The 20,700-nt window shown below is 36.6% G+C and overlaps 1 protein-coding gene across 3 annotated transcripts in view; it reads left to right on the top strand.

Moving 5' to 3' along the window:
• The window catches only part of CUTC (cutC copper transporter), a 30,934-nt gene extending 27,780 nt beyond the window's left edge, over positions 1 to 3,154 (top strand). For all 3 annotated transcript variants that reach the window (XM_065923080.1, XM_065923082.1, XM_065923081.1), the window contains exons 8-9: positions 1,565 to 1,670; positions 2,650 to 3,154. In XM_065923080.1, the coding sequence (XP_065779152.1) occupies positions 1,565 to 1,670; positions 2,650 to 2,764 (221 nt within the window). In that variant the 3' untranslated portion in view covers positions 2,765 to 3,154. The remainder of the gene's footprint in view (positions 1 to 1,564; positions 1,671 to 2,649) is intronic.
• The last annotated feature ends 17,546 nt before the right edge of the window (positions 3,155 to 20,700 follow it).

A 20,700-nucleotide genomic window follows, 5' to 3' on the forward strand; every position in this document is an offset into this window, starting at 1 on the left:
TCTGCTAACTGAGTAACATGTATTTCAGTGACCAGATATTCTGTAATTTGCTAGAAGGAAGTAACAAATATTTGTCTTTTAATCCTTACAGCAAGTTTGTGAAGTAGGCAGTACTATCCCTCTTTGATGAAAAAAATTGAGGCTCAGTAGACTTGCGTAATTTATCCAAGGCCACATAACTGTGAAGGGACAGTGGTAAAGCCAGGACTCTAATCTAAATCTGACCTCTCAGTCTGTGTTCTTTCTTAGGGCTCAGTGGTATTTGTTGTTGTACTGTATGACTTAAAATGAGCCTGAAAGAGTGTGTAAGTCAAGTTATTTCAGCAGCTTTAACCAGTCAGTTCAGTTCAGTCACTCAGTCATGTCCAACTCTTTGCAACCCCATGGACTGCAGCACACCAGGCTTCCCTGTCTGTCCATCACCAACTCCCGGAGCTTAACTCAAACTCATGTCCTTTGAGTCGGTGATGCCATCCAACCGTCTCATTCTCTGTCATCCCCTTCTCCTGCCTTCAGTCTTTCCCAGCATCAGGGTCTTTTCCAGTGAGTCAGTTCTTCGCATTAGGTGGCCAAAGTATTGGAGTTTCAGCTTCAACATCAGTCCTGATTTCCTTTAGGACGGACTGGTTGGATCTCCTTGTAGTCCAAGGGACTCTCAAGAGTCTTCTCCAACACCACAGTTCAAAAGCATCAATTCTTTGGTGCTCAGCTTTTTTATTGTCAAACTCTCACATCCATATATGACTACTGGAAAAGCCATAGCCTTGACTAGACAGACCTTTGTTGGCAAAGTAATGTCTCTGCTTTTTAATATGCTGTCTAGGTTGGTCATAATCAAGTTGATCTTAAGCAACTTTAATAGCTTGAGGTAAAAAAATACATATTTTAACAGTCATCTAATCTGATATCAGTTCAGAATATAAATCTTTATATACAGACATTTAAAAGATTGTTCCTCAAAACAAATGAGTCAAAAGTCCTTGATTATGCAAATTTAATAAATTAGAATCAAATTCTTGTGTAAAATGAAATTTAAAAATTGGCTTTATAATAAAGAAACTGTGTAGCACCTTGCATTGTTCCCATTTCCAGTGAAATCCATATGTTATGGGTCAGAGAAAGAACCTTGGAGATGTTCTATTTTTGTTTTTTATTTTATTTTGAGGTTTTCTCTTTGAGATATGTTTCTGAGTCTTTGCTTTTATGACTCCTTCCTCCTTTCCTTTTAATTTGATTTTGCTTTAATTAAGGGGAAGCAGGGCTTGAGTATTCAATGATTTTCCTTGCCCCAGAGTAATCTTTTTAGATTTACAATCAGTAACATAGAGCATTGTTATACAAACCAATGGGCATGTACAGTTCTGTCATAAAAGTTCTTTGTTCTCCAGAGTCTGCAGTCTTGTCTTTCATCATTTGTTTCTAAATTCATTTTAACTGATTAAGGAGAGAATATCAATGAGGAATTTCAGTACAAAGATTCCAGGTAGAGCTAGCAGTCATATTAGTCACTAAATTTTATGTGAAAATCTATTCTACTTACTATCTTACTTATTTTTTCCAACAGGGGGTGGCATAACAGATAGAAATCTGCAAAGGATCCTTGAGGGTTCAGGTGCTACAGAATTCCACTGTTCTGCTCGGTCGGCTAGAGATTCAGGAATGAAGTTTCGGTAAAAATGACTCCTTTGGCTCCTACAAAAAGGAATGGGATTACTTTTTACTTATCCAAATAGGAAAAGCTTAGTTGATGGCATGATTAATGAATAGAATGTTGTGATTAGCATAGAAGTATTAGTCATGTTTTAAGTTTTTTAATTGCAGAGTGGCTCTTATCCTGCCTTAAATAAGCAGGCTCTTCTGAACATAGGCTAACCTCCAAATCTTTAAGGCTTTGCTGAACTTAGACCAGTTAATAGTAAACTCTAATTCAGCAGCTAAGCTGCAGATGAAGTAGATATATATGTGTGTCCATTCATCTATGATTTCCTTTGGCAAAGTTAATAACTATGGTAATAAGGGTGGAAGAGCTGTAGTCCCTTTTATCTTTCCTACTGTTAATACTTAAAATATTTCTTCACCTTTACTCTGTCTCTTTTTTTTTTTTAATTTTATTGTTTTTGACCATGCCTCACAACTTGTGGAATCTTAGTTCCCTGACCAAGGATTCAACCCACACCCTTGGCGGTGAAAGCAGAGTCCTAACCACTGGACCACCAATGAATTCCCTATTTTTAGTCATTTTGAAAGTTTATCACTTTTAAGGAATTTAAACTATTATGTGTTTTCTATCATACTTGAGAGGACTCCTATAATTTAATAGTTAATTGATTATTTCTGTTTATAAGTTGGGGAAAATGAGGTATAAAAGAAGCAAGAGCCTCAGATTTAAAATTCCAGATATAAAATCAAATATACTATCTGGTCTATTTAGACACTAGGTGTTTCAAGTAATTAATAAAAATTATGAAATATGTTAGTTCAGGGTCCTTGTTCTTTTTTTTTTTTTTTTTATGTAGTCACATTTTTTTTTTAATGTAGTCACATGGTCCTTGTTCTTGAGCCATGAAATCTACCCTAAAATGAAGTGCCAGTAGGAGGGTTCATTTAACAACTATATAATTATCTGTTTCTTTATTATTTCCATTGCAGAAATTCCTCTGTTGCTATGGGAGCCTCTCTTTCTAACTCAGAATATTCTCTAAAGGTTACAGATGTGACCCAAGTAAGGACTTTGAATGCTATTGCAAAGAATATTCTTGTTTAGCCAGACCTCTCTGAGAGACATGGATATCACCAGACAAAGATAGAAGAATAGCCTACAGTTCTCTATGATAGCTTTAACCTTCTCTGGCCAGGACAATCTGTCTTTATTTTGAGTCTTATATTACCATGGAGAATGTTTCCAAGAAGAAAAAGAACTTGAAACAGAGTACAGTCATTTTCTTTGCTTAATCTTGTCAGCCGTCTCCATCATCATGTTTAAATATGGCCTACGCTTTGTCTACAGACAGAGGTTTAAGTCTGTTTTCAGTGGAATTAATTGATGAACTGGGAAAGTTCAGCTGCAAGGTATGAACTCAAATGTGACTTCATGGTCAACTCAATAGCAGTTATTTTGCCTTGTCATTGTAAAATAAAAATTACCATTCTATTATGATAGCATCTCTTATTCATACCCTGAATGCAATCTGTAGCCAAGTATTGAAGTTTTTTTTTGTTTTTTAAATTTTATTTTCTCTTTTTATTATGTATTTTTTGGATGTATTACCCTGGGCAAGATGCAAAGGATATAAAGTAAATGGTATAGCATAAAAATTTTCAGCCTTGGGAAGTAGGATGTAAAAGTTCCTGGACTTATAAAGGCCAGAAGTGATCCTGTTGTTCATCAGGTTACTTCTATCTGTGTCACCAGAAAGAGAAAAAGCTTAACCATAAGGTTCATCTGACGATTTAGAAAGACCTGTAGTGAGAATTGGGGAGGTTAGGGAGGTTATCAGAATAACAGTTTCTTTCAGCAGAGGCCGTAGATATGGATTTTAATGATGAAAATTGTTTTTCCTATGAGCAGGTCTCAAATGGTGAAATTCATCACTAGCTTTTTTCTGTGACTTTCATATTATAATCTCATTCTACACAACACCCCTCTGGTAATAGAACTGATGTTTCTGTATTAGGAGATTAACTGAATCATAATGTAGAGAACTTGGCCTTGGTCATGAAGCTAGTTAATGGAGCCTCTATAAATAGCATGCACAGATTTGGGTACTAATGACCATATACTGAAAACCTTGCCTTTTTATTAGTGTGTCGTTTCCCTTACTTTTAAATCTTAACTTCTTTCCTCACTTTTTCAGATACCATTTCAACATAGAATATTTGCCAAGGAATTTATGAGAAATGAAAGACAAACTATTTAAAAACTAATAGTAACCTCAGTGTTTTCCACTAGTAGTGATTTCTGTTAACAGTTTTAATATTGGCTTTGGAGTATAGATATAGATATGTAAGTTATCACATACACATGCACACATAGTCATGTTTAGTATTTTGGCCTAATCCTCTGCCATGCTTGGATTTCACTCTATGATCCTTCAGAGATAAGAGCAGGGTATGTTATCATCTCTATTTTATTTAAACAGAGTAACTAGGCATATGAGAGGTGCTATGAATTGCTCAAAATTTAATAACAAATTAATGTTATTTATGAGACTTAAATGCTAGACTATTAACCTCCAAGTCTTCTGCTTTAGGATGCTTCTAGAATGTGGATGTAGCACAGAAAGCTGTACTCCTGGACAAATCAGACACACTTGAAATCATATCCTGGCTTCCAATTTAAGCTAACTTAATTTTTTGAACTGTAATTCCTTTGTTTTTTTTTTAATTCCTTTATTTGTAAATCAGGAATAATATTAGTTTCTAATTTAAGAATATATTAAAACACCAAGTACATAGTATGTGCCCATTAAATGTTTTTTTTTTCTAGGTTAGCTTTCTAGTAGCAATCTTTGATAGTTTAAAAGTTTTTCCCAGGAAGCTAGGCATTGAGTACTGAAGCCAATATTTTGTGCCCTCCACTACATGAATATAAATGAAGCACAAGGTAACCACTTGTGAAAATGAAAGTGTTAGTCACTCAGTCGTGTCCCACTCTTTGTGACCTCATGGACTGTAACTCGCCAGTCTCCTCTGTCCATGGAATTCTGTAGGCAAGAATACTGGAGTAGGTTGCCATTCCCCTCTCCAGGGAGTCTTCCCAACTCAGGAATTGAACCCATGTCTGCAATGCAGGCAGATTCTTTACTGTCTAAACCACCAGGGAAGCTTAAGGTAACCTCTTACGTTGATTTTATTTTCTTCACCTAGTCCTATGTTAAAATATTTACTCATTATTTATGTGTATATGTTCTCTCATCTTTATTACAAGTAGTTTGTGACTAGGGAACCATGCCTTCATATTTTTGTACATTTCTCATTTAAACCATCAAATTGCATATCCATATTGATTTACTTTCCAGTTGAAAAAAAGCACTGGCTTCAGAGTCAGGACTTACTGACTTTGGTTACTATGCTGCTCATCTTCAATTTGCCCCATCAAGATCCACTTTGTACTCTTTTCTGTAAACTGAGGCCAACAACATAAAAGAGATTATATATACTGTGATCTGATAGGATTTATACCAGGATGCAAGGCTAATATAACACTCAAGAATCAATTGGTATAATATGCCATATTGATAGAATAAAGCACAAAAATCACATATCTCAATGTGGAAAAAGCATTTGACAATATCTGACACCCTTTCATCTGGAAGTTCACGGTTCACGTATTGCTGAAGCCTGGCTTGGAGAATTTTAAGCATTACTTTACTAACGTGTGAGATTGTGTGGTAGTTTGATCATTCTTTGGGATTAGAATGAAAACTGACTTTTTCCAGTCCTGTGGCCACTGCTGAGTTTTCCAAATTTGCTGGCATATTGAGTGCAGCACTTTCACAGCATCATCTTTCAGGATTTGAAATAGCTCACCTGGAATTCCATCACCTCCACTAGCTTTGTTTGTAGTGATGCTTTCTAAGGCCCACTTGACTTCACATTCCAGGATGTCTGGCTCTAGGTGAGTGATCACACCGTCGTGATTATCTGGGTCGTGAAGATCTTTTTTGTACAGTTCTTCTGTGTATTCTTGCCACCTCTTCTTAATATCTTCTGCTTCTGTTGGAAACAGTGTCAGACTTTATTTTTTTGGGCTCCAAAATCACTACAGATGGTGATTGCAGCCATGAAATTAAAAGACGCCTACTCCTTGGAAGGAAAGTTATGACCAACCTAGATAGCATATTAAAAAGCAGAGACATTGCTTTGCAACAAAGGTCCATCTAGTCAAGGCTATGGTTTTTCCAGTGGTCATGTATGGATGTGAGGGTTGGACTGTGAAGAAAGCTGAGCGCCGAAGAATTGATGCTTTTGAACTGTGGTGTTGGAGAAGACTCTTAAGAGTCCCTTGGACTACAAGGAGATCCAACCAGTCCATCCTAAAGGAGATAAGTCCTGGGTGTTCATTGGAAGGACTGATGCTGAAGCTGAAACTCCAATACTTTGGCCACGTCATGCGAAGAGTTGATTCATTGGAAAAGACCCTGATGCTGGGAGGGATTAGGGGCAGGAGGAAAAGGGGACGACAGAGGATGAGATGGCTGGATGGCATCACCAACTCAATGGACATGAGTTTGAGTAAACTCTGGGAGTTGGTGATGAACAGGGAGGCCTGGTGTGCTGCGAATCATGGGGTCGCAAAGAGTTGGATGTGACTGAATGACTGAACTGAACACCCTTTCATGATAAAACATTCAACAAAACTTGGAATAGAAAGGAACTTCCTCAACCTGATAAAGAGCAACTATAAAAAACAAGACAAAAAAAAGCAGAACAAATAGTTAACATCAAACTTAATACTTTCTCCCTAAGATCAGGAACAAGACAGGATGTCCACTTTCACCACTTCTACTCGACATTGTACTGCGGCTGATAGCCAGGGCAGTTAGGCAAGAAAAAGAAATAAGCATCCAGATTAAAAAGAAAAAAAAAAAAACATATTCTATATAGTTGCATACAGGTTTCTTAGGAGACAGATAAGGTGGTCTGGTATTCCTATATCTCTTAAGAATTTTCCACAGCTTGTTGTGATCTGCACAGTCAAAGGCTTTAGTATAGTCATTGAAGCAGTAGATGTTGTTTTGGAATTCAGGTCAAGAAGCAACAGTTAGAACTGGATGTGGAACAACAGATTGGTTCAAAATTGGGAAAGGAGTACTTCAAGGCTATATTTTGTCACCCTGCTTATTTAACTTGTATGCAGAGTACATCATGGGACATGCCGGGCTGAATGACTCACGACCTGGGATCAAGATTGTCAAGAGAAATATCAACAACCTCAGACATGCAAATGATACCACTCTAAGGCATAAAGCAAAGAGGAACTTGATGAGAGCCTCTTGATGAGAGTGAAAAAATGGGCTTAAAACTCAACATTCAAAAAACTAAGATCATGGCATCCAGTTCCATCACTTCATGGCTAATAGATAGGGCAAAAGTGGAAACTGTGACAGATTTTATTTTATTGGGCTCCAGAATCACTGCAGATGGTGGCTCCAGCCACGAAATTAAAACTCTTGCTCCTTGGAAGAAAAGCCGTGACAAACCTAGACAGCATATTAGAAAGAAGAGATATCATTTTGCCAACAAAGGTCCATATAGTCAAACTGTGGTTTTTCCAATAGTCGTGTATGAATGTTAGAGTTGGACCATCAAGAAAGGTGAGCACCAAAGAATTGATGCTTTCAAATTGTGGTGCTGAAGAAGACTTTTGAGAGTCCCTTGGACAGCAAGGAGATCAAACCAGTCAATCCTAAAGTAAATCAATCCTCAATATTCATTGGAAGGACTGATGCTGAAGCTGAAACTCCAATACTTTGGCCACCTGATGCAAAGATCCGACTCATTGGAAAAGTCCCTAATGCTGGAAGAGAGGAGGGCAAGAGGAGAAGGGAGAAACAGAGGATGAGATGGTTAGATAACATCACTGACTCAATGGACATGAATTTGAGCAAACTCTGGGAGACAGTGAAGGACAAGGAAGCCTGGTGTGCTGCAGTGCATGGGATTGCAGTGTCCAGGCATGATTTAGCAACTGAACAATAACATTTACAGGCAACATGATCTTGTATACAGAAAATTCTAGAGAATCCACACAAAAATTGTTTTTAAAGTTGAGCATATACAAAGTCAATTGTATTGTTACACTAACAATAACAATTCTAAAATGAAATTCCATTTATGATAGCATCAAAATGAGAAAATGCTTAGGAATAGATTTAATTGAAGAAGTGCAAGATTGTTTGTTGAAAGCTACAAAGCATCTTTTAAAGGAATGTATAAAGACCTGAGAATAAGAAAATAGATGGAAAGACATCCCATGTTCATAGATTGGAAGATTTAATATTGTTAAGCTAGCAATATTCTTCATGGGTCTACAGATTCAAGACAAATACTATTGACATCCTAGCTGCCTTTTGGGCAGAAATTAACAAGCTGATCTTAAAATTCATCTGGAAATGCAAGGAACCCAAAATAGCCAAACAATCTTAAAAAGGGACAAATTTGGAGGACTTATACTTCCAGATTTCAAAACTTAATGCAAAGCTACAATAATTGATACAATGTATGACTGGCATAAAGATAAAAATATAGCTCAATGCAATAGAATTGCGAGTCCAGAAATAAACCCTTTTACTATAGGCAATTTGTTCTTGACAAGGGTGGCAAGATAATGCCCTGGGGAAGAAGTCTTTTTACCAAAGACGCTGGATAACTGGATATATACTTGTAAAAGAGTGAAGTTAGACCTTACATCATGTACAAAAGTTAATGCAGATACCTCATAGACATGAATAAAAGAACTAAAACGAAATTCTTAGAAGAAAACAACAGTAAATCTTTGTGAACTTGGGCTCGGCAAAGCACTGGTACAACAGGAAAGGCACAAGTCACTAAAGAAAAAATAATGCTTCAAAGGGTGACATCAAAAAAGTGAAAAGACAGCCAATTGAATGGAGAAAATATTTGCAAATCGTGTGTTTGATTAGGGACTTGTATCCAGAACGTATATTAAACAAAAGACAACCCAGTTTTAAAATGGATGAGGATTTGAGTAGACATTTCTCCAAATAAGGTGGACAATTGACCAACAAGCACATGAAAAATGCTCAAAAATAATTTATCATTAGGAAAATACAAATCAAAACCCCGCTGAGCTGCCACTTCACACCTACTGGAATGATTGTATCCCCCAAAAGACTGACCATATCAAGTGTTGGCACGGGTGTGGAGCAAGTACAACTTTCAATGCCAGTGGCAGGATTGTAAAATGGTGGAGCTGCTTTGTAAAATAGTCTGGGAATTTCTCAAGTGTTAAACAGAGTTGCTATGGCCCAGCAATTCCATTCTTAGGTTTATATATATATCTCCAAGAGAATTGAAAACATGTCCACACGGATATGAATTGTTTGTATATGAATATTTCTAGTAACATCACTCATCTTTCTGAATCAGAGAATAAATCATTTTGCAACCCCTAATGAAATAAATCAGCCAAAGACTGTTAATGCTGAAACCATTAGGTAAAAGGTTGATTGGGGGCCGAATATCTAAATGATGTTGAAATATCACCCTGTGGATCATTTGTTAGTCATGAAAGTAGAAACTTGACATTATAATGGTGAAGCTTTCTGGTTGTTACCATTTTAACCCAATCAAAATTAACATTACCAGCAACACAAGACAGGATTTGAAAGGGGAAGAGGTCAGCCAGTGTGCATACGCTATGTTAGGAAATTGCAGTTTGGCAGTTGCCCAAAGAAGAGCCAAGAGTTGGAACACCTGGAAAGTGGCTTGACAAAGTATGATGATTAGCTATTGATCAAATGAGTGAATTATTAATGCAAACAGCACCAGATCAATACGGTGACTAACTATCCCAGTTTGCTTGGAACTTTTCTGAGTTTGCCCATTAAAGTCCTGTATCCTAAAAAACTTCATCAGTCTCTGGCAAACTGGAAAAGTTTGGTCATCCTACCACCTCAGTAAAACTACCTTTGCCTCTTTCCCCCAGTCCTCACCTTCCCTGTCCCAATTCTGGACTTTGTAGGGGAGAAATTGAATAACAAAGGAAAATGGTAAAAGGAGTGACATTTCTCTCTCCAGCAATAGCTGGTCCCTGAGCCAGAAAAGGAGGGGGGCTTTAAATCAAGTGTGAGTTTCTTTTGTGGGTGGTGAAAATGTTCTAAAATTGATTGTAGTGATGGTCACACAACTCTGAATATGCTAAAAACCACTGAATTGTACATTTGAACACTGAATTATATATAATTTATATCTTAATAAAGCTATTTTTAAAAAGTGAATGTGAGAGAGTTTTAAATTAGATTAAATTAGCTTGGGCCTTTTAAACCTGAAAGAGACTGAAAAGCTATAGGAGCTGCCCAAGATGTCAAGGGCAAGAAAAGAGGTGTGATGGTTTAAGACAATGGTGGAAACAAAATACCATTTGTTGTTTGTTTTGCATTTAGTTTATATCTCTCAGTAAGATGGCTACACTGGTTTATTCCCTGCAACTAAGGGTTGTGACTAAGACACGTGAAGAATATTCATTCCATCTTGTCCTGTTTAGATGCTAAATTTTATCCGTGGAAAAAAGTCACAAAGAGCTGTGTGTTTGAATTGCATTGCTCTAGTCTCTCATAGAATTAAAAAAAAAATCAAACCACATTGGCATTATGCCACTGGTTTGTAATGGAGATGTAATAAAAGACACTTGTATAATAAAATATCCCTATCAGTGTGTTATTGAGGTCCTAGAGGAGACATGGTTTCTTAAGTATTAGTCTGGGAAGTAGCTGGGCTTCTGAACAGTTGGTTTGTTTATATCTTATGTATATGGAATTATGTTGTTATCAAGATATTTTGTATGCTTAACCCTTTTCCTTACTGAAGCTGCCACTGAAAGATAATGATTTCCTAATGGGATTGTTAATCATGTAGCACCCCCTGGGGCTTATGGGAGAGGGCACACTGACCCAGGCTAACCAGTTAGAATGTGTCATTCTTTTGTCCACATTGTTTAGTCCAGAGTTGGGACTAACCACAAAGAGGACCAAACAGAATCCAACCAAGGACTTTTTTCTGGAGCTGTCAGAAAGAGATGCTCTCTTTTCACTAGAGTCACTAGCTATAAGACCTATGTAAGCACAGTTTTTGAGGCCATATTTGCCAGCAGGTGAAAAGAGGCTACTTAAAAATGAAACCAACAGAAAAGTAAATGTCCAGATAACCTTGTTTGAGTTTGTGGACCTAATCCGTGCCTAAAGGTAGTTCCATTCACAGACTGTTCTGTTAAATAAGCTAATAAATTTCCTTTTTGTATTTATGCCTGTTTGATTTGGATCTTTGACACTTGCAACCAAAAGAGGCTTGACTGATAGAGTTCCTGATTCTGTTTTCCTCTTTAAACTGACAGAAACTGAGTCATATCTGATGAGGGTTAAAATCCAAAATATATAAAGAGCCCATACAACTCCATAGGGGAAAAAATTGATTTAAAATGGGCAGAAGAATTGATCCAAATAGACATTTTAACAAAGAAGACAAAGAAATGATCAACAGTTACCTGAAAAGATGCTCAACATCACTGGTCATCAGCGAGATGCAAGTCAAAACCACAGTGACATATCACCTCATACTTGTTAGAGTGACTATTACCAAAATGACAAATAATTGTTGGTAGGGATGTGGATAAAAGTAAACCCTTGTGCACTGTTGGTGGGAATGTTAACTGGTGCAGTCACTATGGAAAACAGCATAGAGGTGCAGAACTAACATGAGCCAGCAGTTCCACTTCTGGGTATTTGAAGGAAATGAAGCTGCTGTCAAAAAAGATAACCATATTCATTGCAGTATTATTTACAATAGCCAATACATGGAAACAAGTGTCGATCAATGAATGGATGGATACAGAAAGTCTAAGATGCTGTACACCTAAGACTAACAGCTTTGTAAATTGACTATATTCCAATAAAAAAATTTTAAAGAATAATAAGTTGTAAGATACACACACACATATATGTATATACACAATGAACTATTATTCGGTCAAAAGAGATGGAAAGAAATCCTGCCATTTGCAACAACATGAATGGATGGACCTTGAGGGAGTTGTGCTAAGTGAAATAAATCAGACACAGAAAGACAAATGCTGTATCATTTCACTTATATGTGGAATCTAAAATGATAAAGGGAACTCAGAACAGATTGGTGGTTGCTAGAGGTGGGGGTGGGAAAAAAGGGTAAAAGTGATAATAAGAAAAAAATTGAAGAGTGAGTTTCCCCTCCAGCCTTTGTTATGAAGGTTTCATAGCAACCTTCTTTAGCAGAATTAAGAACTTTCCAAATCTCTACAGTCTGACAATTGCAAAGGAAATATATTTAGAAAAAGTCTTACTGGTAACTCACTGGCTTGACTAAGTTCAAAGCCCTCTAAACCTCCTTATAGCTTAAGCCAGTCAGAGTTCAATGAAGTTCAGACACATATCTTAGAGAATGCACTTTATACTTAGAAATTGCTCAGAAGTCAATTACAGTTCATGTGTTTGAAAATAGGACACCCATAAACAAGTCATCCTGTTTTTTCAACTCATTCACAGCTGTCTGCTCACAAGATGCCAAAAAGATGGTCCTTCCCTTTATAGGTCAAAGATGAACCCCAAGTCGAAAGTAAAGATTATGAAAATAGCAGTTTTATTTATGTGGCTCATATCCATATGCGTAGCACTGTACTTGTTGCTCAATGGATACAACTCCCATAGTAAAAGAATTTAAAGTTGAAATTATATGATTGAAAGTTCAGATTTTTTTCCTTTAAATAAAATATGGACCTCTTCAAACTCATTTTGCAAATAATACTTGGTAATCTCTCTCAAATATGTCCCCAAATATCAGGTGAAAAAGCTAAGTGCTAGCAAAAGCACTCCCCAGATTTCTCCATATGTGTGTGAACAAACATGAACATACAGAGAAATGCATTTTTAAGTCTTGACAGTACACTTAAAGATACTATCCAGCAAATTTTCACTAATTTGGCCATTTTCATGTTCTCAGTTCACAAAACTGTCTATAATAATAATAGCAGGAGTCCAACCATAAATTATAAGAATACATTTGGTATTATGAATTTAAGTAATTTCCTAGTAAAAGGCCACCATATGTTAAGGTAGTACTATCCCACTGTGATAAGAATAAACTCAGCTTTATCTTAACATGTTGTTTTGGTGCTGTTTTGCTAGAACGCATATTCCACAGTTCAACATCTTACATATAATTTCTTTTGGCTTAGTTTCTTCATTCCTCCACTTCTGAAAGCAGCCACCATCAACAATTTCTTTTGTATCTTTCCGGAAGTTTTTATAATTACTTGTATTTAGTTGCTGGTAAAGCTATATGGTTTTCTATGTGATAATTACAATACTTAGATTGCCCCTCCCATGTTATTTTTGTCAGATGTCTTCCCTGTTTGGTTACTTTCATATTGTATAGGTGTCCCTCAGTATCGAGGGGCGATTGGTTCCAAGATCTCCCTGGATACCAAAATTTGCAGATACTTAAGTCCCATGTAGAAAATGGTGTAGTTTTTTCCTGTAACCTACACATATCCTCCTGAATACTTTAAATCATCTTTAGTTTACCTATTGGAGAAGGCAATGGCAGCCCACTCCAGTACTTTGTCTGGAAAATTCCATGGACAGAGGAGCCTGGTAGGCTGCAGTCCGTGGGGTCGCTAAGAGTCGGGCTCGACTGAGCGACTTCACTTTCACTTTTCACTTTCACGCATTGGAGAAGGAAATGGCAACCCACTCCAGTATTCTTGCCTGGAGAATCCCAGGGACGCGGGAGCCTGGTGGGCTTGCCGTCTATGGGGTCGCACAGATTCGGACATGACTGAAGCGATTTAGCAGCAGCAGCAGCAGTTTACCTATAATGCCTAATACAATGTAAATACAAATAGGTGTAAATATCACTATAATGTAAATACTATGTAAATAGCTGCTACTGAATGACAAATTCAAGTTTTGCTCTCTGGAACCTTCTGGAATTTTTTTTTTTCCAAATACTTTTGGTCTGTGATTGGTTGAATCTGTGAATGTGGAACCCAGGGATACACAGGGCTGACTGTTTTATAAAAGTCTCTTGAAAATTAATAAAACAAAAAAATTGTGTAGACATTTTTCTATTTTCTGATATCACCTTTTTTCCCCCCAGGACTCAGAAGAGTATTATTCTCTCCAGTGCATATCTCTTTATGCTAGCCCATTTTCTTCTCTTGTTTCATGACCTATCAAAATATATTTTATCATGTGATGTGAAACAGAGACCTAAATTGTTGTTATTATTTTTGGCTGCCCCACTACGCTTGCAGGATCTTATTTCCCCAACCATGGACTGAACGCGGGACATGGCAGTGAAAGTGCTGAGTCTGAGCCACTGGACCCCCAGGGAATTCCCAGTTAACTTTTTTATACTAAAATGCTGTGTCTAAAAAACATTGAACTACTCATCCAATTCTCTCTAGTTTGTCAATGGTTAAAATTTTATTCTTTGACTTTACTAGGGACATTTTTCTGTACCATCAATAAATTTACTATTTTTTAAAGTACATGTTTTTAAATTTTTTTTAATTAATTCAGTCAGTTCAGTTCAGTTCAATCACTCAGTCGTGTCTGACTCTTTGCGACCCCTTGAATCGCAGCACGCCAGGCCTCCATGTCCATCACCAACTCCCTGGAGTCTACCCAAACCCATGTCCTTTGAGTCAGTGATGCCATCCAGCCATCTCATCCTCTGTCGTCCCCTTCTCCTCCTGCCCCCAATCCTTCCCAGCATTAGGGTCTTTTCCAATGAGTCAACTCTTCGCATCAGGTGGCCAAAGTACTGGAGTTTCAGCTTCAACATCAGTCCTTCCAATGAACATCCAGGACTCATCTCCTTTAGGATGGACTGGTTGGATCTCCTTGCAGTCCAAGGGACTCTCAAGAGTCTTCTCCAACACCACAGTTCAAAAGCATCAATTTTTCGGTGCTCAGCTTTTTTTACCGTCCAACTCTCATCCAAACATGACTACTGGAAAAACCATAACCTTGTCTAGATGGACCTTTGTTGGCAAAGTAATGTCTCTGCTTTTAAATATGCTATCCAGGTTGGTCATAACTTTCCTTCCAAGGAGTAAGCATCTTTTAATTTTATGGCTGAAGTCACCATCTGCAGTGATTTTGGAGCCCCCAAAAATAAAGTCTGACACTGTTTCCACTGTTTCCCCTTCTGTTTGCCATGAAGTGATGGGACCGGATGCCATGATCTTAGTTTTCTGAATGTTGAGCTTTAAGCCAACTTTTTCACTCTCCTCCTTCACTTTCATCAACAGGTTTTTTAGTTCCTCTCCACTTTCTGCCATAAGGGTGGTGTCGTCTGCATATCTGAGGTTATTGATATTTCTCCCGGCAGTCTTGATTCCACCTTGTGCTTCTTCCAGCTCAGCGTTTCTCATGATGTACTCTGCATGTAAGTTAAATAAGTAGGGTGACAATATACAGCCTTGATGTACTCTTTTTCCTATTTGGAATCAATCTGGAGGATAATTACTTTCAATATTGTGATGGTTTTTGCCATACATCAACCAACATGAATCAACCACAGTTATACAAGTGTTCCTCCATCCTCAGTTTTTAAAAAAATCTACATAAATATTTTAGTAGTTGACTATTTTGTTAGGCTTTAGGTCTAGTTCAATGAGTTCATTAATTATTTAAATTTGTTCTTGGAATTTGTTTATTCTTCCAGAAAAATGTCACTGTATTTCAGGTTTTAATATGAAAAAATAAGTTCACAATTAGTAAAAGTATTTTTAAGTTATTGTTAGTTTAATTACTTGTATGTCCTTTTTGGTCTCTGGTTATTCTAAATATTCCTGTTTGTTTTACAGGACAAAAATGTGCAAATTATCTTGGTGAAGAGTTTGGAAGTAATTATTTGATTACTTCATATTACTGTTTTTAGCTTATGCCATAGGAACATGAATATTAGACTCAGTTAAAAAATACACAGGGAAAAGCAATATTTTTACTGTTACCACTGGATATCTATTTTAAGATATTGCACAAGAAAGAAAACCTTTCTTAAGTTCATGTGTAATCATTAACTAAAAGTATGCAATTCTTTGGTTATCTTGAACATTGAACTTTTGTAGATTCTTCAAAGTTACTTAAGTGCAACCACTTATTAATCAACATTTGCTTACTAAGTAGAATGATCCAGCATATTTTTCCCCCAAGTCATTATGATCCAATGTTCCCTTCTACTGGATTATCTCTATGCCATCAATTATTTACAGAACACACACACTGAATCATTAAGAAGAGATTTTTGGAAACTGTTTAGAAGAGATCTGGGAGAAATCATTTTACTTAAGACCATCAGAGCTAACACCAGAATCCAGCCAGCTTCCCTGACACCTTTACATGTTATAGTCTTTCTTAGTACTGTCTTTAAATGTCAATTATTACACTTTAAAAGAGAGAAGTCACAGAACACCCTATCTGATAAAACAGAAGCATTCCTGAAAATGTGTATGTATTTGACATATTCAGATTACATCTTCAGGGCAGCAGGAGAGCTTGTGATTTAGAGAAATCCTGTGGTATATACTTTGGTAAAGGGAATCACCACACTGTTTTTGTCTTTTGTGTAAAATTTTATTTACATTAAATCATAACATCTTGGAGGTCTTCTGGTCAGACTTTCTCCCCAGAGCATACTTTTTCCAGTCCTTTCTACACTGTAAGACGTGGGATGACTTCTGTTGATGTTTTTGCTGAACAGATATGGAGCATTATTCTTTGTAAGTTGTGGGATGTAAGAAAGTGTTCTGAACCTCAGTTTCCTAATTGGTAAAATTGGAATAAAAATGCCTACCTCATAGGATTATTGTGAGGATTAATTTAGATAAAATTTTAGAGTGCCTACATAGAAATATATTTGTTATTTAAGAAACCCATGTGAGGTTGATATGTAAGATGTTCATTAAATGGGTGTTCTCTTAATGCTTGTAGATCATTGATAAAAATGTTGAAGGTGCTAAAGCCATGCAGACTTTTGCAATGCTAATAGAGATCTTCTTCAGGTTATATCATTAAAATCATTTTGTCAATTTCTTTAACTATATAGTGATTCAAGCAATTAAAGGTCCATGTAAATATGCTCTCATTCTGTCCATAGAAAACATGATGTATCTTGTCAGTTGCCTTGCTGAGTTCAAGATATACTATACCTACTGCCAACATAATAATCACATCAGAAAAAGGAAATTAAATTACAAAACGTGTCCTGTCTATGTTTTCCTCTAGGAGTTTTACTGTATCCAGTGTTACATTTAAGTATTAGTCCATTTTTAGTTCATTTTTGTTCATACTATTAGAGAATGTTCTAATTTCACTCTTTTCATGTAGCTGCCTGATTTTTCTAGCACCATTTATTGAAGAGACTGTCTTTTCTCCATTGTATACTCTTGCCTCCTTTGTTGCAGACTAATTGAAGATAGGTGTATGGGTTTACTTCTGGGCTTTCTATCTTGTTCCATTGATTTGTATTTCTGATTCGTGCCAATACCATACTGTTTTGATCACTGTAATTTTATGGTATAGTCCAAAGTCAAAGAGCCTGATTCCTCCAGCTGACAGTGTCTTTCACAGAGCAGAAATTTTAAATTTCAGTAGAGTCCAGCTTGTTAATTTTTGTTTTCTTTCATGGGTCATGCCTTTGGTGTTGCATCTAAAATGTCATTTCCAAACCCAAAGTCATCTAGATTTTTCTCCTCTGTTGTCTTCTAGAGGTTTTATGGTTTTGCATTTTACATTTAGGTGTATGATCAATTTTGAGTTATATTTTGGGAAATGGTATAACATATGTATCTAGATTTTTTTTTGCATGTGCATTTCTAGTTTTTCCATTATTTATTGAAAATATTATCTTTTCTTCATTGTATTGCCTTTGATCCTTTGTCAAAGATCAGTTAACTATATTTATAAGGCTCTGATACTGGGCCCTCTTTCTGTTTCATTGATCTATTTGTCAGTTTTTTCTATCGTACTGTTACAAAGTCTGGTAGTGTTAGTCCTCCAACTTGGTTTTTCTCCTTCAATATTGTGTTGGATGTTCTGGGTCTTTTGCCTCTCCGTATAAACTTTAGAATCAGTTTGTTGATATCCAGAAAATAACTTGTTGGGATTTTATCAAATTGCAAAGAATTGACATCTTGACAACAGTGAGTCTTCCTAACCATGAACACGGAGTATTGATCCTTCTTTGCATTTTTCATCAGGGTTTTGTAATTTTCCTCATACATATTTTGTTAGATTTATTCCAAGGTATTTCTTTTTTGAGGTGCTAATATAAATGGTGTTGTGATTTTAATTTTGAATTAAATTTTGATTTGTTCATTGCTGGTATATAGGAAAGTGATTGACTTTTGTATGTTAGCTTTGTATTGTGCTACATTGCTGTAATCACTTATGAGTTCCAGAAAGATTTTTGGATTTTTTACATAGATAGTCATGTTACCTGAGATCATCTTCCTTCCCAACTAGTGTATCTTTTCTTTCCTTTTTTTTTTTTTTGATTAGCTATGAATTCTAGTTTAATGTTGAAAAAATGAGGTGAGAGGGACGTCCTTGTCTTGTTCCTGATCTTAGTGGGAAAGTTTCTAATTTCTCATTATAGGTATGATGTTAACTATAGGTCTTATAGACCATCTTTATCAAGTAAGGAAATTCCCTTCCTCATTGCTCCTAGTTTCTGAAAGTTTTTATCATGAGTGTGTGTTGGATTTTATCAAATTATTTTTCTACATCTATCTATGGATATGATGTGATTTTTCTTCTTTAGCCTGATATAATGGATTACATTAATTGATTTTTGAATGTTGAACCAATTTTGCATACCTGGGATAAGTCTCACTTGTTTCTGGTCTGTAACTCTTTTTATACATTTTGGATTTGACTTGCTATTATTTTGTTGAGAATTTCAGCATCTATTGTTTTATGTTAAATCAGTTAAGAATAAGAAAAATAAAGATTTTTATTTTACCTTCACTTATTCCTTCTCCAGGGGCTTCCTGGTGGCTCAGTGGTAAAGAATCCACCTGCAGGATTTGATCCCTGGGTCTCCCTAGAGAAGGAAATGGCAACCCACTCCAGTATTCTTGCCTGGGAAATCCCATGGCCCATGGGGAGCTATGGTCCATGGGGATGCAAAAGAGCCAGACATGACTTAGTGACTAAACAACTGCATAACATTCCTTCACCGATTCCTTCTCTTTCTTTATGTATATCCAGGTTTCCAGCCTGTATCATTTTCCTTCTCTGTAAAGAATCTTTTTAAAACAATTCTTGCATGGTAGGTCTATTGGCCTCAAAGTGAAAATGAAAGTAGCTCAGTTGTGTCCAACTCTTTGCGACCCCATGGACTGTAGCCTGCCAGGCTCCTCTGTCCATGGAATTCTCCAGTCACGAATACTGGAATGGGTAGCCATTCCCTTCTCCAGGGGGTCTTCTCAACCCAGGGACCGAACCCAGGTCTCCTGCATTGCAGGCAGATTCTTTACAATCTGAGCCACCAGGGAAGACCGTTGGCCTCAAATTCCCTCAATTTTTGTTTTTGTTTGTCTGAGAAAATCTTTATTTCCCCTTCATTTTTTTAAGATTTTTTTTTAAAATGTGGGCCATTTTAAAATTCTTTATTGAATTTGTTACAATATTGCTTCTTTTGTATGTTTTGGGTTTTTGGCCCTGAGGCATGTGGGGTCTTATTTCCCCAACCAGGGATCAAACCTGCATCCTTGCATTGGAAGGTGAAGTCTTAACCACAAGACCACCAGGGAAGTCCCTCTCCTTCGTTTTCTGAAGGATACCTTTGCAAGGTACAGTATTCTGAGGTTTTGTTTTATTTTTTTCTCTCAAAACTTTACTCTCTACTTACTTGCATTATCTTAGAAAAGTCAGATGTACAGAGGAATCGGGTGGAGAGGGAGGTGAGAGGGAGGATCGGGATGGGGAATACGTGTAACTCTATGGCTGATTCATATCAATGTATGACAAAACCCACTGAAAAAAATAATAATAATAATAAAAAATAAAAGAAAGAAAAATCAGATGTAATTCTTTACTTCTCACTAGGTAAATTTTTTTCCTCTGAATTATATTAGGATTTCTTCTTTATCTTTGATTTTCTGCAATTTAAGTACATACGACTAGCTGTAGTTTTGTTTTTGTTTGTTTTGACATATATCTTGCTTGATGTTCTCTGGGGTTCCTGAATCTGTGCCTTGGTATCTGATATTATTTAGGGGAAGTTCTCAGTCATTATTACTTCACTTATTTCTTTTGTTTCTTTCTCAAATTTCTTCTGATAGTCCCATTATGTGTATGTTACACATTTTGCAGTTCCCCCATAGTTCCTGAATATTCTGTTGTGGTTTTTTTTTTCAGTTTCATTTCTCTTTGCATTTCAGTTCCAGCATGTTGTATTGAGATATTCTCAAATTGAGATTTTTTTTCCTCAGTTGTGTTCATTCTACTAATAAGTCGATTACATTCATTCTTTATTTCTGTTCTTATTTCTATTAAATGCTTTGATACCAGCATTTTATTTTGATTTGTTCTTAGAATTTCTGTCTCTTTGCTTACATGATCCATCTGCTCTTGCATGCTATCTACTTTATCCACTAAAGCCCCTGACATGTTAATCATAGTTGCTTAAAATTCTTAGTCTGATAATCCCAACATTCCTGCCATATCTGAAGCCTGCTTCATCTCTTCAAGCTGTGTTTTTTGCCTTTAGGAATGCCCTGTAGTTTTTTCTTTCTGGCCACTCTGTGAGGCATGTGGAACTTCCCAGAACCTGTGGCCTCTGCAGTGGAAGCTCAGCGTCTTAACCACTGGGCCACCAGGGAAGTCCCGTATGCTCTGTAATATTTTCTTGATAGCTGGACATGGTGTACTGGGTAAAAGGGACTGCTGAAGATAAGCCTTTAGTAATGTGGTA

Source organism: Muntiacus reevesi, chromosome 2 (assembly GCF_963930625.1).
Source record: "Muntiacus reevesi chromosome 2, mMunRee1.1, whole genome shotgun sequence".
Classification (NCBI taxonomy): Eukaryota; Metazoa; Chordata; class Mammalia; order Artiodactyla; family Cervidae; genus Muntiacus; species Muntiacus reevesi.